Consider the following 20,311-nt stretch of genomic DNA (forward strand, 5'->3'; position numbering starts at 1 on the left):
CTGAATTGCCTATTACTTTTCTGTCTGGGGTATTGAAAAATATATGAGTGTTGTAGCCCATTATGCATGATGTGGTGTTTTTGCAAACCATCTCCTACTCTCATCCCCTTACTCCACTGCATCCTGATGTAGTACTACCAGTGCACTACAGGCATCACTGACAAAGGCATGTCTTTAATTTTATGATAAATCTTTTGTAACAACCTTTTGTACAATTGCCCATGTTTGGCTTCATGCAGTAAACTGCAGACAAACTTTGAGTATAAGTAAAACGTGTGTTTTAATTTTTTAGGTATGTGCTTTCGTTTGTATTCTGAAGCCTTTTATCAAGAAATGCCAGATTACTGTCCTCCACGAGTGTCTGAAGCAAATCTTAGCCATCTTGTCCTTTTGCTCAAAAGACTGGATATAGCTGATATGGGACAATGCGACTTCTTGGATAGACCAGGTAAGTAATGCAGTGGAGACTAAAATTGGAAATAGTTTTTGAGTTCTTGTGGAAGTGCAGTAGGAGGCCTCAGTAAGTATTCTCATTTTTCAGCTTGTGACTATTGCAGAACGTCATAGTTTGGGATGGTGAATATTTTTTGCTACTTTAGATTTTAAATTGATTTGTATAAGACAGTAAGTATTGTATTATCAGATTTTACTGAACTGATAATGAAGACCACGTTTCTTTGGTCTTGTTTAGCCTCTAGCATCGCATGCTTAAATGACAAGAGCTGTTCTTCAGACAAAAGTAAAACAGTGCTGTGCAGAAAGTCGAGTGTACAGCACTTTTGAAAAAGGCTTACTATGTAAATGTGAGTTATCTGAAGTAGCAAACATTAGTGAAACTAGTGTGTTGCCTTCAGTCACCATCATTTACTCTTTAAGGCCATTTTAGTATAACCAGTATTAATGTCTGTGTACCCTTTGCCAGAGGAAATTTTGAGTGTTTTCTTGGCACCTGTGTATCTTATCATCAGTAATAATATGAGATGTCATTGTAGACAGAAAGGATTATCCTGCCTCCTCTTCTTTTGCGAAGTTGGATATTTTCGCAGTTTAAACATCTGCTGTTTCGTGCAGTATTTACCATTTTATCTATTTTTCTGTTTTTATGTCAGAACCAAAACTGCAGAAATTGAGCTCAAAAGCAAGTAGTATATGCCACAGTTGTAAAAGCCAACAGAGAAGCAGCAGAAAAAAACAAGCACACAGGAACAGTTTACTAAACTTCAGCAGTAAAACTTGCATCCAGTGATTCATTGTATGTTAAAACCAGTGCATAAAAACATAACTTAAATAGTAGACTTATGACCAGTGTTCCCCATCTCTTTTTTATTGTATATCACTCCCCTCTTAGTTGGATTCAGTATTGAACTCCAGACAGTATTAAACACAATGCGTACTAATGTACTCGCTAATTCCTTTGGAAATAGTAACACAGAACCAAAAAACTTGATCATACCTTAAATTCTCTTCTATTAGAACATGCCCTGCTTTCCTTGTTATCACCCCAGAACCTTTACTGTTTTCCCCATTATTCCTTAAACCAACATTCTTTGCCATTTTTCCATTTTTTTCACCACTTCTACTATCTTAATGTTTTTAGCAATTTTAATTAAATCATCTGCATATGCCATAACTAATGGATCCGATGTTGTCTGTTGTCATCAGATTCAACCTTTGGGTTATCAGATCCAGCTGGATCTGCTATCTGTGCTTTTCAGAAGCTTTGGATCTAGGGCTCTGACTGTGCTGCTACCCATAATTCTCTCTGTTCCCCTAAATACCTTATGTCATTTGCAGCTTGTTCTTGAAGGATTTGTTTTTCCAGGGCTCTGTCTAGTCAGGCGATGTGGTATTTTTATTTTTTCTAATAGTGATTACTGTTTATATTATAATTCACTAGCTCCGTAATATTCTGTTACATATTTCCTTCACTTAAAAAAAAAAAAAAAAAAACACTCCTTTTGCACTTAGAATTAATTTCCTAGTTTATTAATTGGTGTTATTTTTCAGAGATAGTAAGATGGTTATTGTGGGTAACTGTTGGATTTTTTTGACTTAGTTGCTAACTTTAGATGTTCATCATGTTACCCTGCTGCAGTCATCACACTTGGGTTATCTTGTCGTCAGGCGGTCCCGCAGTCGGCCTGAATTCCAAAGTCTTGGTCCGGCGTCGGTTGCTGTCGCTTTTTCCCTGACGTCAATGCGCCAGGGGTATATATAATGCATCCGACGCCATTTTCTTCAGTCTTTCTTGCCACGCGGTGCCCGAAGCAGAAGCAGTTCGCAAGTGCCGGTCGGCCAACTCCTGAGATTTTCGAAGTCGAATTTCAGATCCAAAGTCTTCAATAAAGCTAAGTACCCCGTTGGGGAAACTTTTCTTGCCTCAGACCGATGTTAGAAAAAGTTAACAATTGTATTTCTTGTGGGAAGCAAATACCTCATAAGGATTTTCATTCTTACTGTATACCTTGCCTAGACCTAGACCACGATGTCACTGGTTGTCGCTTTTGTGCTAGATTCAATAAGCGTACTATAAAAAGATGCTTTGATTTCGCACGACACTACTTCGGTAGAAAATTTAACTACACAATGCCGTCGGAGCAACCGACTACCGGCGTGCACAAAAAACGCAAGGATAAGGACAGGCAGCCTAGACCCAAGCCAGACTCCGAGGCCTCGGCTGGGCCGGTCTCTGGTTCACCGGTTTTCAGTGAGGCTCCTACGCAGCCCCTGGCTACCGCAGATTTGGAACCCGAAACCGCTTTGGAGCCTTTGGCGGAGAGTGCTAGGCCGACGCAGCCATTTTGTTTAGCCCCTACTGACGACACTGCAGAAAGAGATGTCGGTGCTGCAGAAACACCTTCGGTTTCTGAAGGCGTCTTCAGACCGACTATGCTCACCATAAAAACGTATCCTAAGCTTAAGACTCCTATTAAACCAAAAAAGACTGCACTTCAGTCTCCAGTTCAAGGCCCCATGCCTAAGAAACAGATGCTTAAAATGGCGGAAGATTTGATCTCTTTAATCAGGGGTACCCAACCCCCCCCCCCCCCCCGACAAAAGGCCTAGACAAGAGGAAGATTATGCCTCCTCTGATCAAGTGTCTATTTCCTCAGGCTCCTCTGAGGACCAAGATTACTCCTTCTCCCCTTATGAAGATTCTGATGCTGAGGATTCTATTCCCTCAGCTTCTCCTCCTGAAGACTACTCCTTTGGGGAAACTTTACACACCATGAGGGAACATTTCCACTGGGAAGGTCAGGACTACTCTGACTCAAAGAAAAGGCTCAGAGAGTTTCTTTTACTCCCCCAGCACAGACCTCTTGCCATCCCCCCAGTTTTAGACATTGTGGATGATGTTTACTTAGAATCTAGTTTGAATCCAGATTCTCTGCCTCCTGCTCCAGCCAAACCAGACAGATATTATAGAGTGCCTGACTCCCACAAATTCCTTTATAAAAGCCATGTTGCTGATCCAGAGACTATCTCCCAGGGTCCCAAAGGGACTAAGGCTTCTATGGCAAAAAATCCTGTACCCTCTGAAAGGGACTCCAGAGCACTAGACAGGTGGGGGAAAAAGGTTTACATCTCAGCCACTCTAGCTATGAGAGCACTAAATTGTCAATTTCACATGCTAAAATATCAGCAATTTCTAATGTCTCAGTTAAGACAAAAAATGAGCACACTCCCTCAACAGTCTGAATTGAAAGAAATGCAGGATCTGTTGCATGCAACCGAACAGGTGGGCAAACATACTTTACAATGTGGGTTTGATTCTTTAGAGGCTTCCTGCAGAGCAGCTGTCACTGGGTCTGTTATACTTGGGCATGCTTGGTTAAAGGAACAAACTCTGCCTGATCATGTTAAAGCAAAGCTTCCAGATGCTCCCTTACAGCAGGATGTCCTATTTGGAGTTAAAGCAGAAGAAGTCTTAAAGAAAATGGAGGATAAGGCAAAATCTATGCAGACAGTCTAAGATTTTCTACAGGTACAGCCCCCTCGCTTCAGCAGAAATTGGCCAAAAAAAATTGGTCCTTTCCAGCTACTGACAGACCACAGGGGTAAATACATACGCCCAAGAGGCAGAGGGCAACCACAAGCCCAATACAAACCTCGACAATGGGGCACTGCAACACAGAAGGGAGGAGATGACAGGCCCCAAACTACTAGAAGGCAAACTCAATGACTTGCACCTCATATGGCCAAGCAACACTCTCTTGGCAGCTCCCTTGGGAGGAAAACTAGCACTTTTTTCAGACAACTGGCACATCGTCACAAAGGACAAATGGGTCCTAGACATAATTTCACGAGGATACAGATTCCATTTCCACACCTTGCCAATGAAAAGAGGAATGCCAAACCTGCCACAAAATCAATGGGCAGAGGCACAAAAACAAATTACAGCTCTCATGGACATGAGAGCCATTCAACTGGTACCTACACGGGAGCAAGGCCAAGGATTTTACTCAAGACTCTTTCTAGTCCCCCGAAAGGACAGTGCCTGGAGACCAATTCTGGACCTTTCAATTCTAAACACCTTCTTACAAGCACCCAAATTCAAGATGCTAACACTACAGCAGCTTCTTCCTATGTTGGGCAAGAAAGCATGGCTAGTAACGTTGGACCTCAAGGAGGCATACCTGCATGTCCCTATAAGACAAAGTTGCAGAAGATACCTCCGTTTCATTGCAGGTTCAACTCATTACCAATTCTCTGCACTGCCCTTTGGCTTATCCACTGCGCCCAGGGTCTTCACAAAATGCCTGGCACCAGTAATTGCATACTGCAGACAAAGAGGAATTCAAATATACCCATACCTGAACGACTGCCTCATCGAAGCAGAAAGCAAGGACATCCTCTTACAACATCTGGCTTTTGTAAAACATCTTCTAAGTTGCCTGGGGTACACAGTAAACGAAAAGAAATCAAAACTAGTACCCTCACAAAATATGACATTCCTGGGTGCCAGCTTGAATACAACGGCCCAGAAGGCTTATCTGACGCCAGACAAACAACTACAACTGACTCAATATTTCAAAACAATGGCAACAAAGACCCAACTACCTGCAAGAAAAATTCTGCAGGCCTTGGGCTTCATGGCATCTTGCATACTACTAATACCATTTGCAAAGCTGCATATGAGGAAATTACAGTGGTACCTAAAAAGCGTATGTTCTCAACACAGCCACAGCTTGGACACAATGATATCTCTCATTCCCTGCCTTCAACAAGAGTTTCTATGGTGGTCACAGGCATGTCACCTCAACAATGGTCAGCCTTTCACCTTGCCCCCAGCCAGGCAAACTCTGACAACAGATGCATCAGACTACGCCTGGGGGGCACACATGGCAGGACAGTGCGTTCAAGGCATATGGACTGCAGATCAAAGGAATCTGCACATCAATCAAAAAGAGATGCTAGCTGTACAGAATGCTCTGACAGCCTTCAAGAACCTATTACATCCAGGACAACTTACAATAAGGACGGACAACACCACAGTAATGTGGTGCATAAACAAACAAGGGGGTGCACACTCCTACCCTCTATGCAGGCAAGCAGTGACCTTGTGGAACACAGCACTGGCTTACCAAGTTCAGTTACAAGCTCAATTCCTGCCAGGAAAAAAGAACACATTGGCAGACGACCTCAGCAGAAACATCTTGGATCCCCACGAGTGGAACTGGATCCACAAGTATTTGCAATGATAACTCAAAAATGGGGCCTCCCAGACATAGACCTGTTTGCCAGCCCCCAAAACTATCAGCTAACAAAATTTTGTACAAGGACACTTCACCATCAAGCTTGGAAAGTGGACGCACTCTCATTCAGTTGGAAAAACCTGACAGTATATGCCTTCCCTCCATTGCCTCTTCTCACAAAGGTGCTTCTGAAAGTCAGAAAGGAGAGACCACGACTGATACTCATAGCCCCAGACTGGCCACGCCAGCACTGGTACCCACTATTAAGGAATATGGCCCAGGGCCCACCTTGGATTTTACCACAAATTGCCCATTTGCTCACACAGCAAAACAATCAGATTCTACACAGCCAGCTCAAAACCTTAAATTTGGCTGCATGGCAAATCACCTAAGTATCCAGCCAGCTCCTCTTCCTCAAGCAGTTATGGATGTTATTCTGGAAGCTAGGAGGCGCAGCACCAGGAAGGCCTACTCGGACAAATGGGAAAGGTTTTGCGCCTGGAACCAAGCTAAAGGCCAAAATACCCTTCAGCCTCACATGCCTCAGATTCTACAGTATTTAACTGAGATGTTGCACAAAGGACTTTCTTTTTCTTCCATTAAAATCCACCCATCAGCTATCAACACGGATCCACCCTTATTTTCACATCCACTTCTAAGGCAGTTCCTCAGAGGGGCAAAAAACATTAGGCCCCCCAGGAGAGCACCTACACCAACATGGGACCTCAATTTTGTTCTGGAAAAACTTACGCTACCTCCCTTTGAACCAGCTTTCTCTGCTGATCTAAAGTTTATATTATGGAAGACTGCCCTGCTGCTAGCAATAACTTCAGCCAGAAGAGTATCAGAGCTGCAGGCACTAATGGCAGTGGAACCTTTCCTTATTTTCCATCAAGACAGAGTTTCTCTATGAACTAATCCTTCCTTCATGCCTAAGGTGGTATCCAGTGTGGCTTTAAATCAAACCATCCACTTACCCACCTTCTTTCCAAATCCACAGAACAAAGGAGAAAGACTCCTGCATTCCTTGGACATTCACAGGCAACTTCGTTACTACTTGGATAAAACTAAGGTTTTCAGAAAATCTGACCAGCTCTTTGTATCCTATGCTACAGCTTCTCAAGGGAAGGCTATATCAAAACAAACCATTTCCAAATGGATAGGACATTCCATTCGTTTTTGCTATACCCATCATGGAAAACCAGTTCCTGCTACCATAAGGCCCCACTCTACCAGGGCAACAGCTACATCTACAGCCTTCCTCAGGGGGGTCCCAACCAAGGAGATTTTGGAAGCTGCAACTTGGAGTTCAGTACACACCTTCACCAAACACTACCACTTACCACTTTACTCTAAGACTAGAGCTGGCTTTGCCACTGCAGTTCTGCAGGGCCTTCTAGCCTCCTCTAACCCTCTTTGACTCCTCCTCCTCCCATCCTTCGCTTTGGGATTCTACCCAAGTGTGATGACTGCAGCAGGGTAACACGATGAACATAGTACAGTTTTGTACCTACCATAAATGTAGATGTTCGAGTGTACACCCTGCTGCAGTCCAGGTTACCCTCCCTCCATCCCCTCTGATCTAACTGGCTAAATCTTTACAATACCTTCCTGATGTATTTGCTTATAGCTGGAGGGATGTTGTGTTTGTGCTAAATTTCTTAAATTGGTACTAATTACTGACCACCTTTTGGGGGGCACCTGACATCTGGGACAAGAACAACTGAAGAAAATGGCGTTGGATGCATTATATATACCCCTGGCGCACTGACGTCAGGGAAGAAGCGACAGCAACCGACGCAGGACCAAAACTTTGGAATTCAGGCCGACTGCGGGACCGCCTGATGACAAGATAACCCAAGTGTGATGACTGCAGCAGGGTGTACACTCGAACATCTACATTTATGGTAGGTACAAAACTGTACTTTTTCTTCCAGTATGTCAGACAAGGCCACGGATTTTAATATGTTTTCAGCTTGCGGCCACAAAAGACCTCCACACAGCCCTCATTCCATGTCTTTTTATTGTCTAGGGATGCCACACTTGGACACTGCGAGGAGTGTCTCTCTTTTGGCCTAAGAGTAGTTCATGGTCAGGGACAAAGTAGTCCAAATGGACCTTCTCCCTGCCAAGTGGGGAGTTCAGCTTTGATTTCTTCAGTGGTGTCTTCTCCTGCAAAGAAGCAGAATAAAACTAAATCTCCCAGGGACAGGAGAGTGAGAAAAATCTAGAGAGAGAGAGAGAGAAATAATAAGAGTCAGTGAAAAAGGTAGAAAGATCCAGAAAATTGGCCCTGGCTCCTACAGATGTCCATCATGTTGATCATTGTTGCAGTAGCTGTATGGGTTATATCCTGCCAAGAATATGACAGCCATCCAGCTTCCGAAGCTTCTGGGCACCTTCTACATTCCCAAACTGTCAGGCAGCTCAAGATGAGCTGACTAAAAGACAAGATTGTGAGCGAAACCCTTCAGAACTTTACTGCTGCCGAGGCTTTCGAGGATCGACAGTTGACTTGTGCTGTCCCTTTGCTAGGCAGAGCAGTTCCCTCTGAGGAAAAAAACTTAAATTTTCTTACTTGTGTTGCTGTTTTATCACTTTCCTGTTCAGGAATATTATTTTAAAAGCAAGGAGTTTTGTGTGTTGATGCACTGTCAGGAGACTGTAACATACTTTTAAATGGAGCACTCGTTTTTCCTGTCAGTTTAAAAGTGGTATAAAATAGCTGAAAATATTTTTTTCTGTGGAGAAATTGTGTTAATTTTACTTTATTGGGCTGGCATAGTGCTTTTTAACTGCTTTTTATTGTGTGATGTTCATCGTACATACAGCTGCAGTCATAACAGATGGGTTATCCTGCCGTCAGGCGGGTCCTCGGTCGGCCGAATTCCAAAGTCTAGGTCCGGCGTCGGTTGTCGTCGCTTCTTCCCTGACGTCAGTGCGGCAGGGGTATAAAAGAGGCAGCCAACGCCATTGTCTCCAGTCTTTCTTGCCGCGCGGTGCCTGAAGCAGAAGCAGTTCGCAAGTGCCGGTCGGCCAGCTCCTGAGATTTACGAAAGTATTTCAGCTGAAGTCTTCTTGAAAGCTAAGTAGCCCGTTGGGGAAACTTTTCTTGCCTCAGAGCGATGTCAGACAAAGTTAATAATTGCATTTCATGTGGGAAGCAAGTACCACATAAGGATTTCCACTCTTTTTGTATACCTTGCTTAGGCCCAGACCACAACGTCTCGGCCTGCCGTTTTTGTGCTAGATTCAATAAGCGCACAATTAAGCATCGGACGGAGTTCGCCCTTCACTTTTTTGGCAAAAAATTTAATTATATTATGTCGTCGGATACTCCGACTCCAGTTTTGAGCAAAAAACGCAGAGATAAGGACCGACATACGAGGTCCACTCCACCTACTGAAACCACGCTAAGGCCGACTACCGGTTCTCCGGTACTCAGCGAGGCGCCTACGCAGCCCCTGAGTACCGATGACAATGTATTACCGGTGTCTTCAGTACCCGAGGTCGCAGGCTCCTCGGCCCCCATCCCTACTACAGATCCCGACGCCACTCCTGGCGGGGAAACTCAGAATTTAGACAGGCCTGCCATTTCTCAAGGGGTCTTCAGGCCTTCCTCCTTCTCTATTAAAGCCTTCACTAAATCTAAAGCAGCCATGAAAACCAAAAAAACTGGTTCCTCAGACCCCCTCTCAAGGCACCATGCCTAAAAAACAGATGCTTAAAATGGCTGAGGATTTGATTACTCTTATCAGGGGTTCTCATCCCCCCTCTGACAAAAGGCCCAGATTAGAGGAAGACTACCCTTCCTCAGATCAAGCTTCTATTACCTCAGAACTATCTGAGGACCAGGATTATGCCTATTCTCCATTCGAAGACTCTGATGCAGAGGAGTCTATTCCCTCGGTCCCCCCCCCCCCCGAGGACTTCTCTTTTGGGGGAACCCTGCATACATTGAGGGAACACTTTCACTGGGAAGGCCAAGATTACTCTGATTCCAAGAAAAGGCTCAGGGAATTTCTTCTGCTCCCCCAGCATAGGCCTCTGGCTATCCCTCCCGTTTTATATATATTGGATGATGTGTACACAGAAGCCAGCCTTAATCCTGATTCTTTGCCTCCAACTCCTGTTAAACCAGACGGGTATTACCGGGTTCCTGATTCTCACCAGTTCCTATATAAAAGCCATACTGCTGACCCAGAAACAATTTCACAGGGTCCCAAGGGAATTAAGGCCTCTACTGCTAAAAATCCATTACCTTCAGAGAGAGATTCCAGAGCTTTAGAAAGGTGGGGGAAAAAAGTGTACACCTCGGCCACTTTAACCATGAGGGCATTAAATTGTCAGTTCCATATGTTAAAGTATCAACAGTTTCTGATAACTCAGCTGAAAAGCAAGATGACACAACCAGAACAACCAGATTTAAAAGAGTTGCAGGATTTGTTGCATGGTGCAAAGCAAGTGGGTAAACATACCTTGCAGTGGGGTTTTGATGCTTTAGAGGCCTCGTGTAGAGCTGCTGTTACGGGGTCTGTTATACGTAGGCATGCTTGGCTCAAAGAGCAAACCTTACCAGATCATGTCAAAGCTAAATTATTAGATGCACCTCTTCAAAAAGATGTATTGTTTGGTGTTAAAGCTGAGGAGGTGCTAAAGAAAATGGAGGAAAAAGCGAAATCAATGCAAACAGTGAAAGATTTCCTGCAGGTACAGCCTCCACGTTTCAGCACAAACTGGCCTTCAAAAAATTGGTCCTTTCCAGCCACGGACAGACCTCAAAGGGGCAGATACAGGCGCCCAAGGGGCAGAGGGCAACCTCAAGGATCCTTCAGAGCCAGGCAGTGGCAAGCACCAACCCCAAGAGATGGAGAAGATAGATCACAGTCTTTCAGAAAACAGACACAATGACTTCCCCCTACACCTGCCAAGCAAAGCTTTAATGGCAGCACCTTTGGGCGGAAAATTGACATTATTCTCAAAAAATTGGCATATTGTTACAAAAGACAAATGGATTCTGGACATTATAGACAGAGGCTACAGGTTCCACTTTCACACCCTTCCAAAAATGAGAGGCATGCCAAACCTGCCACAAAATCAAAGGGCAGAGGCACAAAAACAAGATGTTCATCGTGCATACAGCTGCAGTAATCACAGATGGGTTTTCTGCCGTCAGGCAGGTCCTCGGTCGGCCGAATTCCAAAGTCTAGGTCCGGCGTCGGTTGTTGTCGCTTTTTTTCCTGACGTCAGTGAGGCAGGGGTATACAAGACACAGCCGACGCCATTTTCTTCAGTCTTTTTTGCCGCGCGGTGCCCGAAGCAGAAGCAGTTCGCAAGTGCCGGTCAGCCAGCTCCTGAATTTACGAAAAATTGGAAACCGAAGTCTTCATTAAAGCTAAGTACCCCGTTGGGGAAACTTTTCTTGCCTCAGACCGATGTCAGAAAAAGTTAACAATTGTATTTCTTGTGGGAAGCAAATACCGCATAAGGATTTCCACTCCCTCTGCATACCTTGTTTAGGCCCAGACCACGACGTCTCGGGCTGTCGCTTTTGCGCTACTTTCAATAAACGCACTATTAAGAGTTCGCCCGACACTTTTTTGGTACAGCCTTTGATTATAAAATGTCGTCGGAGACTCCGACTACCGTTTTGTCCAAAAAACGTAAGGACAAGGACCGACACGCGAGGTCCGCAGTCCCCACCGACACCACGCCAAAACCGGCTACACGTGGTCCGGTTCTCAGCGAGACGCCTATGCAGTCCCTGACTACCGACACTTCTTTGGCGGTGTCTTCTGTAACCGAGACCGCAGGTACCTCGGCCCAGACCCAGACTACAACCACCGAAGCCACTCTAAGCGTTGAGCCTCCTTATGTGGACAGGACCACTTCCACCCATGGTGTCTTTAGACCCTCATCTTCCTTCTCCATTAAGGCCTTTACCAAGTCCAAATCAGCCAAGCATACCAAGAGGCCTGTTGCACAGGGCCCATCTCCAGGCCCCATGCCTAAAAAAGCAGATGCTTAAAATGGCTGAGGATTTAATTACTCTTATCAGGGGTTCCCAACCCCCTCCAGACAAGAGACCCAGAGTGGAGGAAGATTCTCCCTCTTCTGATCAGGGCTTCATTTTTTCAGAACATTCTGATGTAGAGGAACACTCTTACTCCCCTTTTGAAGATTCTGATGCAGAGCAGTCCATTCCTTCTGTATCTCCTCCTGAGGATTTTTCTTTTGGGGAAACCTTGCACACGTTGAGGGAACACTTCCATTGGGAAGGCCAAGACTTTTCTGATTCCAAGAAAAGACTTAGGGAATTTCTTTTGTTACCTCAACACAGACCTCTGGCGATACCTCCTGTCTTGGACATACTTGATGTTTATTCGGAGGCTTGCCTTAATCCGGATTCCCTGCCTCCTGCCCCAGTCAAGCCTGATAGGTACTACAGAGTTCCTAACTCTCACCAATTTCTTTACAAAAGCCATAATGCTGACCCTGAAACCATTTCTCAAGGCCCCAAGGGAATGAAGGCCTCTATTGCTAAGAATCCACTACCTTCGAAGAGAGTCAAGATCCTTAGAGAGGTGGGGAAAAAGGTATATACCTCCGCCACCCTAGCCATGAGGGCCTTAAATTGTCAGTTTCATATGCTTAAATATCAGCAGTTTCTGTTATCACAATTAAGAAATAAAATGTCTCAACCTGAACAACCAGACTTGAAGGAGTTGCAGGATATGATGCATAGTGCAGAACAAGTGGGTAAACACACCTTACAATGTGGCTATGATTCCCTAGAGGCCTCAAGTAGAGCTGCTGTTACAGGATCAGTCATTCGTAGACATGCCTGGCTCAGGGAACAAATCTTGCCTGATCATGTGAAAGCTAAACTATTAGATGCTCCTTTACAAAAGGATGTGTTATTTGGTACTAATGCTGAGGAGATACTACGGAAAATGGAAGAAAAAGCCAAATCTATGCAAACTGTCAAAGCTTTTCTACAGGTTCAACCACCACGTTTTAGCAGAAATTGGCCTTCAAAAACTGGTCCTTTCCAGCCATGGACAAGCCCCAAAGAGGTAGATACAGGCACAAGGGGCAGAGGACAATCACAAGGATCATATAGAGGCAGGCAATGGCAAACTCCAGCACCAAGAGGTGGTGAAGACAGTGCACAACAATACAGGAAACAAACCCAATGACTTCCTCCTTTCCATGCCAAGCAAGTCTCAGCTGGCAGCACCCTTGGGAGGAAAACTGGCATTATTTACAAGAAATTGGCATATTGTCACAACAGACAAATGGATCCTGGACGTTATAAACAGAGGCTACAGATTTCATTTTCACACTCTTCCAAAAATGAGAGGCATGCCAAACCTGCCACAAAATCAAAGGGCAGAGGCACAACTACAAATTTCAAAGCTCATAGACATGAAAGCTATTCAAGAGGTACCTATTCATGAGCAAGGTCAAGGTTTTTACTCCAGGCTATTTCTGGTACCAAGGAAAGGATCCGACTGGAGACCCATTTTGGACTTATCCATCCTAAACACATTCTTACTCGTACCAAAATTCAAGATGCTCACATTACAGCAGCTTCTTCCCATGCTGGGCAAGGAGTTTTGGCTGGTAACATTGGACCTCAAGGAGGCATACCTGCATGTCCCAATCAGACAAAGCTGCAGAAGATACCTCAGATTTCTGGCAGGTTCAATACACTATCAATTCTCTGCATTGCCCTTTGGCTTATCTACTGCGCCCAGAGTATTCACGAAATGCCTGGCATCAGTAATTGCCTACTGCAGACTTCAAGGGATACAAATTTACCCTTATTTGGACGACTGCCTGATCGAAGCGGACAGCAAGCACATACTTCTGGAACATCTGGCTTATGTAACACTGTTACTGCATTCTCTGGGATACACAATCAACAAAGAGAAATCCAGCCTAACACCATCTCAGAAAATAACTTTCCTGGGTGCCAACTTGGACACAAACACCCAGATGGCCTATCTTACGCCAGAAAAACAGGGGCAACTAACTCAATACTTCAAAATACTAGCAAATTGTACCAGGCTTACTGCAAGGAAAATCCTGCAGGCTCTGGGCTTCATGGCATCTTGCATTCTTTTAATCCCATGTGCAAAGTTGCATATGAGGAAACTTCAATGGTACCTAAAAACCTTTGGTCTCAGCACAGCCACAGTTTGGAAACAATAATACCAATAATTCCATGTTTGCAAAAGGAATTTCTATGGTGGGCCCAAGCATGTCAAACAAACACAGGTCTCCCATTCTGCAAGCCTCAAGCAAATCAAGTCATCACAACAGGCGCCTCAGATTACGCCTCTGGGGCGCACATGACAGACAGGTGCATTCAGGGCAAATGGTCCCAAAAGGAAAAGCACCTTCACATCAATCAAAAAGAAATGCTAGCAGTGATAAATGCAATTACAGCTTTCAAGGACTTCCTGCATCCAGGACAATTATTGATAAGAACAGACAACACCACAGTAATGTGGTACATAAACAAACAAGGAGGAACACATTCATACCCCCTGTGCAGACTAGCCATGACACTTTGGAACTTGGCTCTGGAATGGCAAATCGAACTTCAAGCACAGTACTTGCCAGGTTTGGAAAACACGCTGGCAGACAATCTAAGCAGAAATATGACAGATCCACACGAATGGAAGTTGCATCCTCAAGTGTTTACAAAAACAATCCAAGCGTGGGGGAGGCCAGACATAGATCTCTTCGCCTCCCACAGGAATCATCAGTTGGAAAAGTTTTGTTCAAGGACCTTTCATCCAAAGGCCTGGAGAGTGGACGCCCTTTCATTCAGTTGGACAGCATGGACAGTTTACGCTTTCCCACCTCAGCCTCTTCTGCCCAAGGTGCTCTTGAAAGCAAGAGCAGACAGACCGAAGATGATACTGATTGCTCCAGACTGGCCAAGACAACACTGGTACCCACTCCTGAGGAGCCTAACACATACTCCTCCCTGGTCCCTACCTCTAATGCCTCTTCTGCTGACTTGGCACAGCTACAAAACTCTTCACAGTCAGCTGAAAACACTTAATCTCGCTGCATGGAAAATTCCTTAACACCACAACAGACTCTACTCCCCAAAGAGGTGCAGGATGTCATTTTGGAGGCCAGAAGGCCATCTACTAGAAAGGCTTACTCCGCAAAATGGAAACGGTTTTGCTCTCACCCACTCTTAAGACAGTTCCTCAGAGGGGCTAAGAATATAAGACCACCAAGGAAACAACCAATTCCAGCCTGGGATCTTAATTACATTCTAGAAAAATTAACATTGCCTCCCTTTGAACCAGCTGCCTCAACAGATTTGCAATATTTGTCCTGGAAAACAGCTTTCCTTCTGGCCATTACCTCAGCTCGTAAGGTTTCAGAACTACAAGCCCTCATGGCTGTGCAGCCCTTTCTCATCTTCCATCAGGACAGGGTTTCCCTTCGAACCAACCCGTCATTTATGCCTAAAGTGGTATCCAGGGTAGCTTTAAATCAAGCCATACACTTACCTACCTTTTACCCCAATCCTCAAAACAAAGGGGAAAGGCTGCTACACTCCTTAGACATCCATAGACAGCTACGTTATTATTTGGACAGAACAAAGCCTTTCAGGAAATCAGAACAACCTTTTGTGTCCTATGCTGTAGGAGCTCAAGGGAAGCCAGTTACCAAACAGACAATTTCAAAATGGATAGGCCACTGCATACGGTTTTGTTACTCCTATCATGGAAAATCTGTCCCTACAGGCATCAGATCCCACTCCACCAGGGCCACAGCTACCTCTACAGCCTTCCTCAGAGGAGTTCCTACCAAAGATATTTTGGAGGCAGCCACTTGGAGTTCTGTGCATACCTTCACAAAACACTACCACCTGCCTTTATATTCCAAAACTAGAGCAGGCTTTGCCACTGCTGTGTTACAGGGCATTCTGGCTCATCCCAGTTCCACCTAGTGCCTACCACCCTGTGCGTAGCTTTGGGATTCTACCCATCTGTGATTACTGCAGCTGTATGCACGATGAACACAGTACAGTTTTGTACCAACCATAAATGTAGATGTTCGAGTGCTAATACAGCTGCAGTACAGTTTTCCCTCCCTCCTTCCCCTCTTGGTAAAGGCCTAGGGCCTAACCCCTCTTCATACAACCTGATTGGGTTATCCTTCTATGGTATATTTGCTTGCAACTACTGATTTTTGATTATATTGCATTTCATGTATATAATTATAATTTATGTATTGCCTTCCTTCTGGGGGCACCTGACATCTGGGGCAAGAAAGACTGAAGAAAATGGCGTCGGCTGTGTCTTGTATACCCCTGCCTCACTGACGTCAGGAAAGAAAGCGACAACAACCGACGCCGGACCTAGACTTTGGAATTCGGCTGACCGAGGAGCCGCCTGACGGCAGAAAACCCATCTGTGATTACTGCAGCTGTATTAGCACTCGAACATCTACATTTATGGTAGGTACAAAACTGTACTTTTCAGCTCTCATGGACATGAAAGCAATTCAAGAGGTACCTGCAAATGAACAAGGTCAAGGGTTTTATTCCAGACTATTCCTGGTACCGAGGAAAGACAAAGATTGGAGACCTATCGTAGACCTATCCATCCTAAACACATATCTACAGGTGCCAAAATTCAAGATGCTCACATTACAGCAGCTTCTTCCCATGCTGGGCAAGGAGTCTTGGCTGGTAACATTGGACCTCAAGGAGGCATACCTGCATGTCCCTATCAGACAAGATTGCAGAAGATACCTCAGATTTCTTGCAGGTTCAACCCATTACCAATTGTCTGCATTGCCCTTTGGCATATCTACTGCGCCCAGAGTGTTTATGAAATGCCTGGCATCAGTAATCGCCTTCTGCAGACTACAAGGGATACAAATCTACCCATATCTGGACGACTGCCTGATCCAAGCGGACAGCAAGGACATACTACTGCAGCACCTGGCGTTTGTAATAAAACTGTTGAACTTCCTGGGATACACAGTCAACAAAAAGAAATCAAAACTAATACCCTCTCAACAAATAATTTTCCTGGGTGCCAGCTTGGATACAACCACCCAGATGGCCTACCTCACGCCAGACAAGCAAGGGCAACTGTCTCAATACTTCAGAAAAATGGCAACTTACACCTGGCTAACTGCAAGGAAAATACTGTAGGCTCTGAGATTCATGGCATCTTGCATCCTACTAATCCCATGTGCAAAGCTGCATATGAGGAAACTTCAATGGTACGTGAAAAACTTATGGTCTCAACACAGCCACAGCTTGGAAACAATTATCCCACTCATTCCATGCCTTCAAAAGGAATTTTTGTGGTGGACTCAAGCTTGCCAAAGAAACACAGGTCTTCCTTTCTCTGTACCTCAAGCAACTCAAATCATCACAACAGACGCCTCAGACTACGCCTGGGGAGCACACATGACAGATCAGTGCATTCAGGGAAAATGGACCCAAAAAGAGAAGCACCTTCACATCAACCAAAAGGAAATGCTGGCCGTGCAAAAGGCTATTATGACCTTCAAAGACCTACTGCATCCAGGCCAGCTATTGATAAGGACAGACAACACCACAGTGATGTGGTACATAAACAAACAGGGGGTAACTCATTCATACGAACTCATTCATACCCCCTGTGCAGGCAAGCCATGACCCTATGGAACACAGCAATGGAATTGCAAATTCAACTGCAGGCACAATTCCTGCCAGGGAAGGAAAACACACTGGCAGACAACCTAAGCAGAAATATGACAGATCCACACGAATGGAAGTTGCATCCTCAACTTTTCACAAAGATAACTCAGGCATGGGGACAGCCAGACATAGATCTCTTTGCTACCCACAGAAATTGCCAGTTGAAAAAATTTTGTTCAAGGACCTATCATCCACAGGCCTGGAAAGTGGACGCACTTTCCTTCAATTGGGCAACATTGACAGTCTATGCCTTCCCGCCTCTTCCTCTGCTGCCCAAAGTTCTATTAAAAGCCAGAGCAGAGGCCGAAAATGATTCTCATCGCTCCAGACTGGCCAAGACAACACTGGTATCCGCTCCTGAGGAGCCTGACACATTCCCCACCATGGATCCTACCTCTAGTCCCTCTTCTGTTGTCCCAGCACAACTACAAAACCCTTCACAGCCATCTCAAAACTCTGAATCTAGCTGCATGGAGAATTCCTTGATTTCACAACAGTTTCTCCTCTCCAAGGAGGTGCAGGATGTCATCTTGGAGGCCAGAAGACCTTCTACTAGAAAGACTTACTCCGCCAAATGGAAACGATTTTGTGCCTGGAATCAAGAAAAGGGACAGAATCCTTGGGTAATAAATATACCTCAAATTTTACAGTACCTAGCTGAGATGTTAAACAATGGACTTTCATTCTCCTCCATCAAGATCCACGCTTCAGCCATTTCTGCACAATACAACACAGATCCTCCATTATTCTCTCACCCTCTCTTAAGGCAGTTCCTCAGAGGGGCAAAGAATTTAAAACCCCCAAGGAAACCACCAGTCCCTGCTTGGGACCTCAACTACGTATTGGAAAAGCTGACCCTTCCTCCCTTCGAGCCAGCTTCTTCAACAGAGTTACAGTACTTGTTATGGAAAACAGCCTTTCTTCTGGCTATCACCTCAGCACGCAGGGTTTCGGAGCTACAGGCCCTCATGGCTGTGCAACCATTTATCATTTTCCATCAGGACAGAGTTTCCTTACGAACCAATCCTACCTTTATGCCAAAAGTTGTATCCAGTGTAGCTTTAAATCAGACTATCCACTTACCTACCTTTTATCCTAATCCACAAAACAAAGGGGAAAGACTACTACATTCCTTGGACATTCACAGACAACTTCGTTACTACTTGGACAGAACAAAGCCATTCAGGAAATCTGAGCAACTCTTTGTGTCCCATGCTGTAGGTGCTCAGGGAAAGGCTATTTCCAAAACAGACAATTTCAAAATGGATAGCCCACTGCATACGCTTTTGTTACTCATTTCATGGAAAAACTGTGCCTGCAAGCATCAGAACCCACTCCACCAGAGCCACAGCTACCTCTGCAGCCTTCCTCAGGGGGTTCCCTACCAAGGACATTTTGGAAGCAGCCACCTGGAGTTCAGTGCACACTTTCTCCAAGCACTATCACCTCCCACTATACTCAAAATCTAGAGCGGGCTTTGCCACAGCAGTCCTGCAGGGCATCCTAGCCCCTCCTAGTTCCACTTAGTGCCTACCACCCTTACTTAGCTTTGGGATTCTACCCATCTGTTATGACTGCAGCTGTATGCACGATGAACATAGTACAGTTTTGTACCTACCATAAATGTAGATGTTAGAGTGTTCATACAGCTGCAGTCCAGTTTCCCTCCCTCCATCCCCTCTTAGGACAGGCCTTATGACAAACACTTTTCATATAACCTTTTTGGGGTATTCTTTTATGGTGTATTTGCTTGCAACTACTGTTTTTAATTTATCAGCATTGCATCTTTGCATAACTAAATGTTTGCCTTCCTTCTGGGGGCACCTGACATCTGGGGCAAGAAAAACTGAAGAAAATGGCATCAGCTGCCTCTTTTTTACCCCTGCCGCACTGACGTCAGGGAAGAAGCGACGACAACCGAAGCCGGACCTAGACTTTGGAATTCGGACAACTGAGGACCCACCTGACGGCAGGATAACCCATCTGTTATGACTGCAGCTGTATGAGCACTCTAACATCTACATTTATGGTAGGTACAAAACTGTACTTTTTCTTCAAGAAAGTAACTTTTCTAGACTGGTAGTGTTTACCAGCATTTGCAGCTTGTCTTCCTTAGGAAAGAGGCGCCATTTTCGGCTTGACCATGGAACAGACTATTGGTCCTATGGTTGGTCCATCTTTCAGCCACAAAAAGAAAAAAGTGAAGCAAGCAGCCTTTGCCACCACAGCAGGCGAACAATTTGCCTCAACCGCAGATAGGTGACTGCTGTGTCCATTTGTTGTACCTTAGATGTTTATCTTGCATACAGCTGCAGTCATAACAGATGGGTTCTCCTGCCGTCAGGCGGGTCCTCGGTCGGCCGAATTCCAAAGTCTAGGTCCGGTGTCGGTTGTTGTCGCTTCTTCCCTGACGTCAGAGCGCCAGGGGTATAAAAGAACCAGCTGACACCATTTTCTTCAGTCTTTCTTGCCGCGCGGTGCCCGAAGCAGAAGCAGTTCGCAAGTGCCGGTCGGCCAGCTCCTGAAATTACGAAAATTTTGCAACCGAAGTCTTCTTTAAAGCTAAGTACCCCGTTGGGGAAGCTTTTCTTGCCTCAGACCGATGTCAGACAAAGTTAATAATTGTATTTCTTGTGGGAAGCAAATACCGCATAAGGATTTTCATTCCCTCTGCATTCCTTGCTTAGGCCCAGACCACGACGTCTCGGTCTGTCGTTTTTGTGCTACATTCAACAAACGCACCATTAAGCGTCAGGCAGAGTTCACCCAGCACTATTTTGGCAAAAAATTTAACTATATTATGTCGTCGGATACTCCGACTCCAGTTTTGTCTAAAAAACGCAAAGATAAGGACCGACACACGCGGTCCGCGGCCTCCACC

At 45.0% G+C, this 20,311-nt stretch overlaps 1 protein-coding gene across 1 annotated transcript in view; it reads left to right on the forward strand.

The window, feature by feature from the left end:
* Nucleotides 1-20,311, forward strand: part of LOC122795741 (putative pre-mRNA-splicing factor ATP-dependent RNA helicase DHX32) — a 787,400-nt gene that overhangs the window by 469,216 nt on the left and 297,873 nt on the right. Inside the window, exon 6 of the mRNA XM_044064050.1 lies at nt 293-448. Within this exon, the coding sequence (XP_043919985.1) occupies nt 293-448 (156 nt within the window). The remainder of the gene's footprint in view (nt 1-292; nt 449-20,311) is intronic.

This window comes from Protopterus annectens, chromosome 2.part2 (genome assembly GCF_019279795.1).
Source record: "Protopterus annectens isolate FY-2018-M chromosome 2.part2, PAN1.0, whole genome shotgun sequence".
NCBI lineage: Eukaryota > Metazoa > Chordata > Ceratodontiformes > Protopteridae > Protopterus > Protopterus annectens.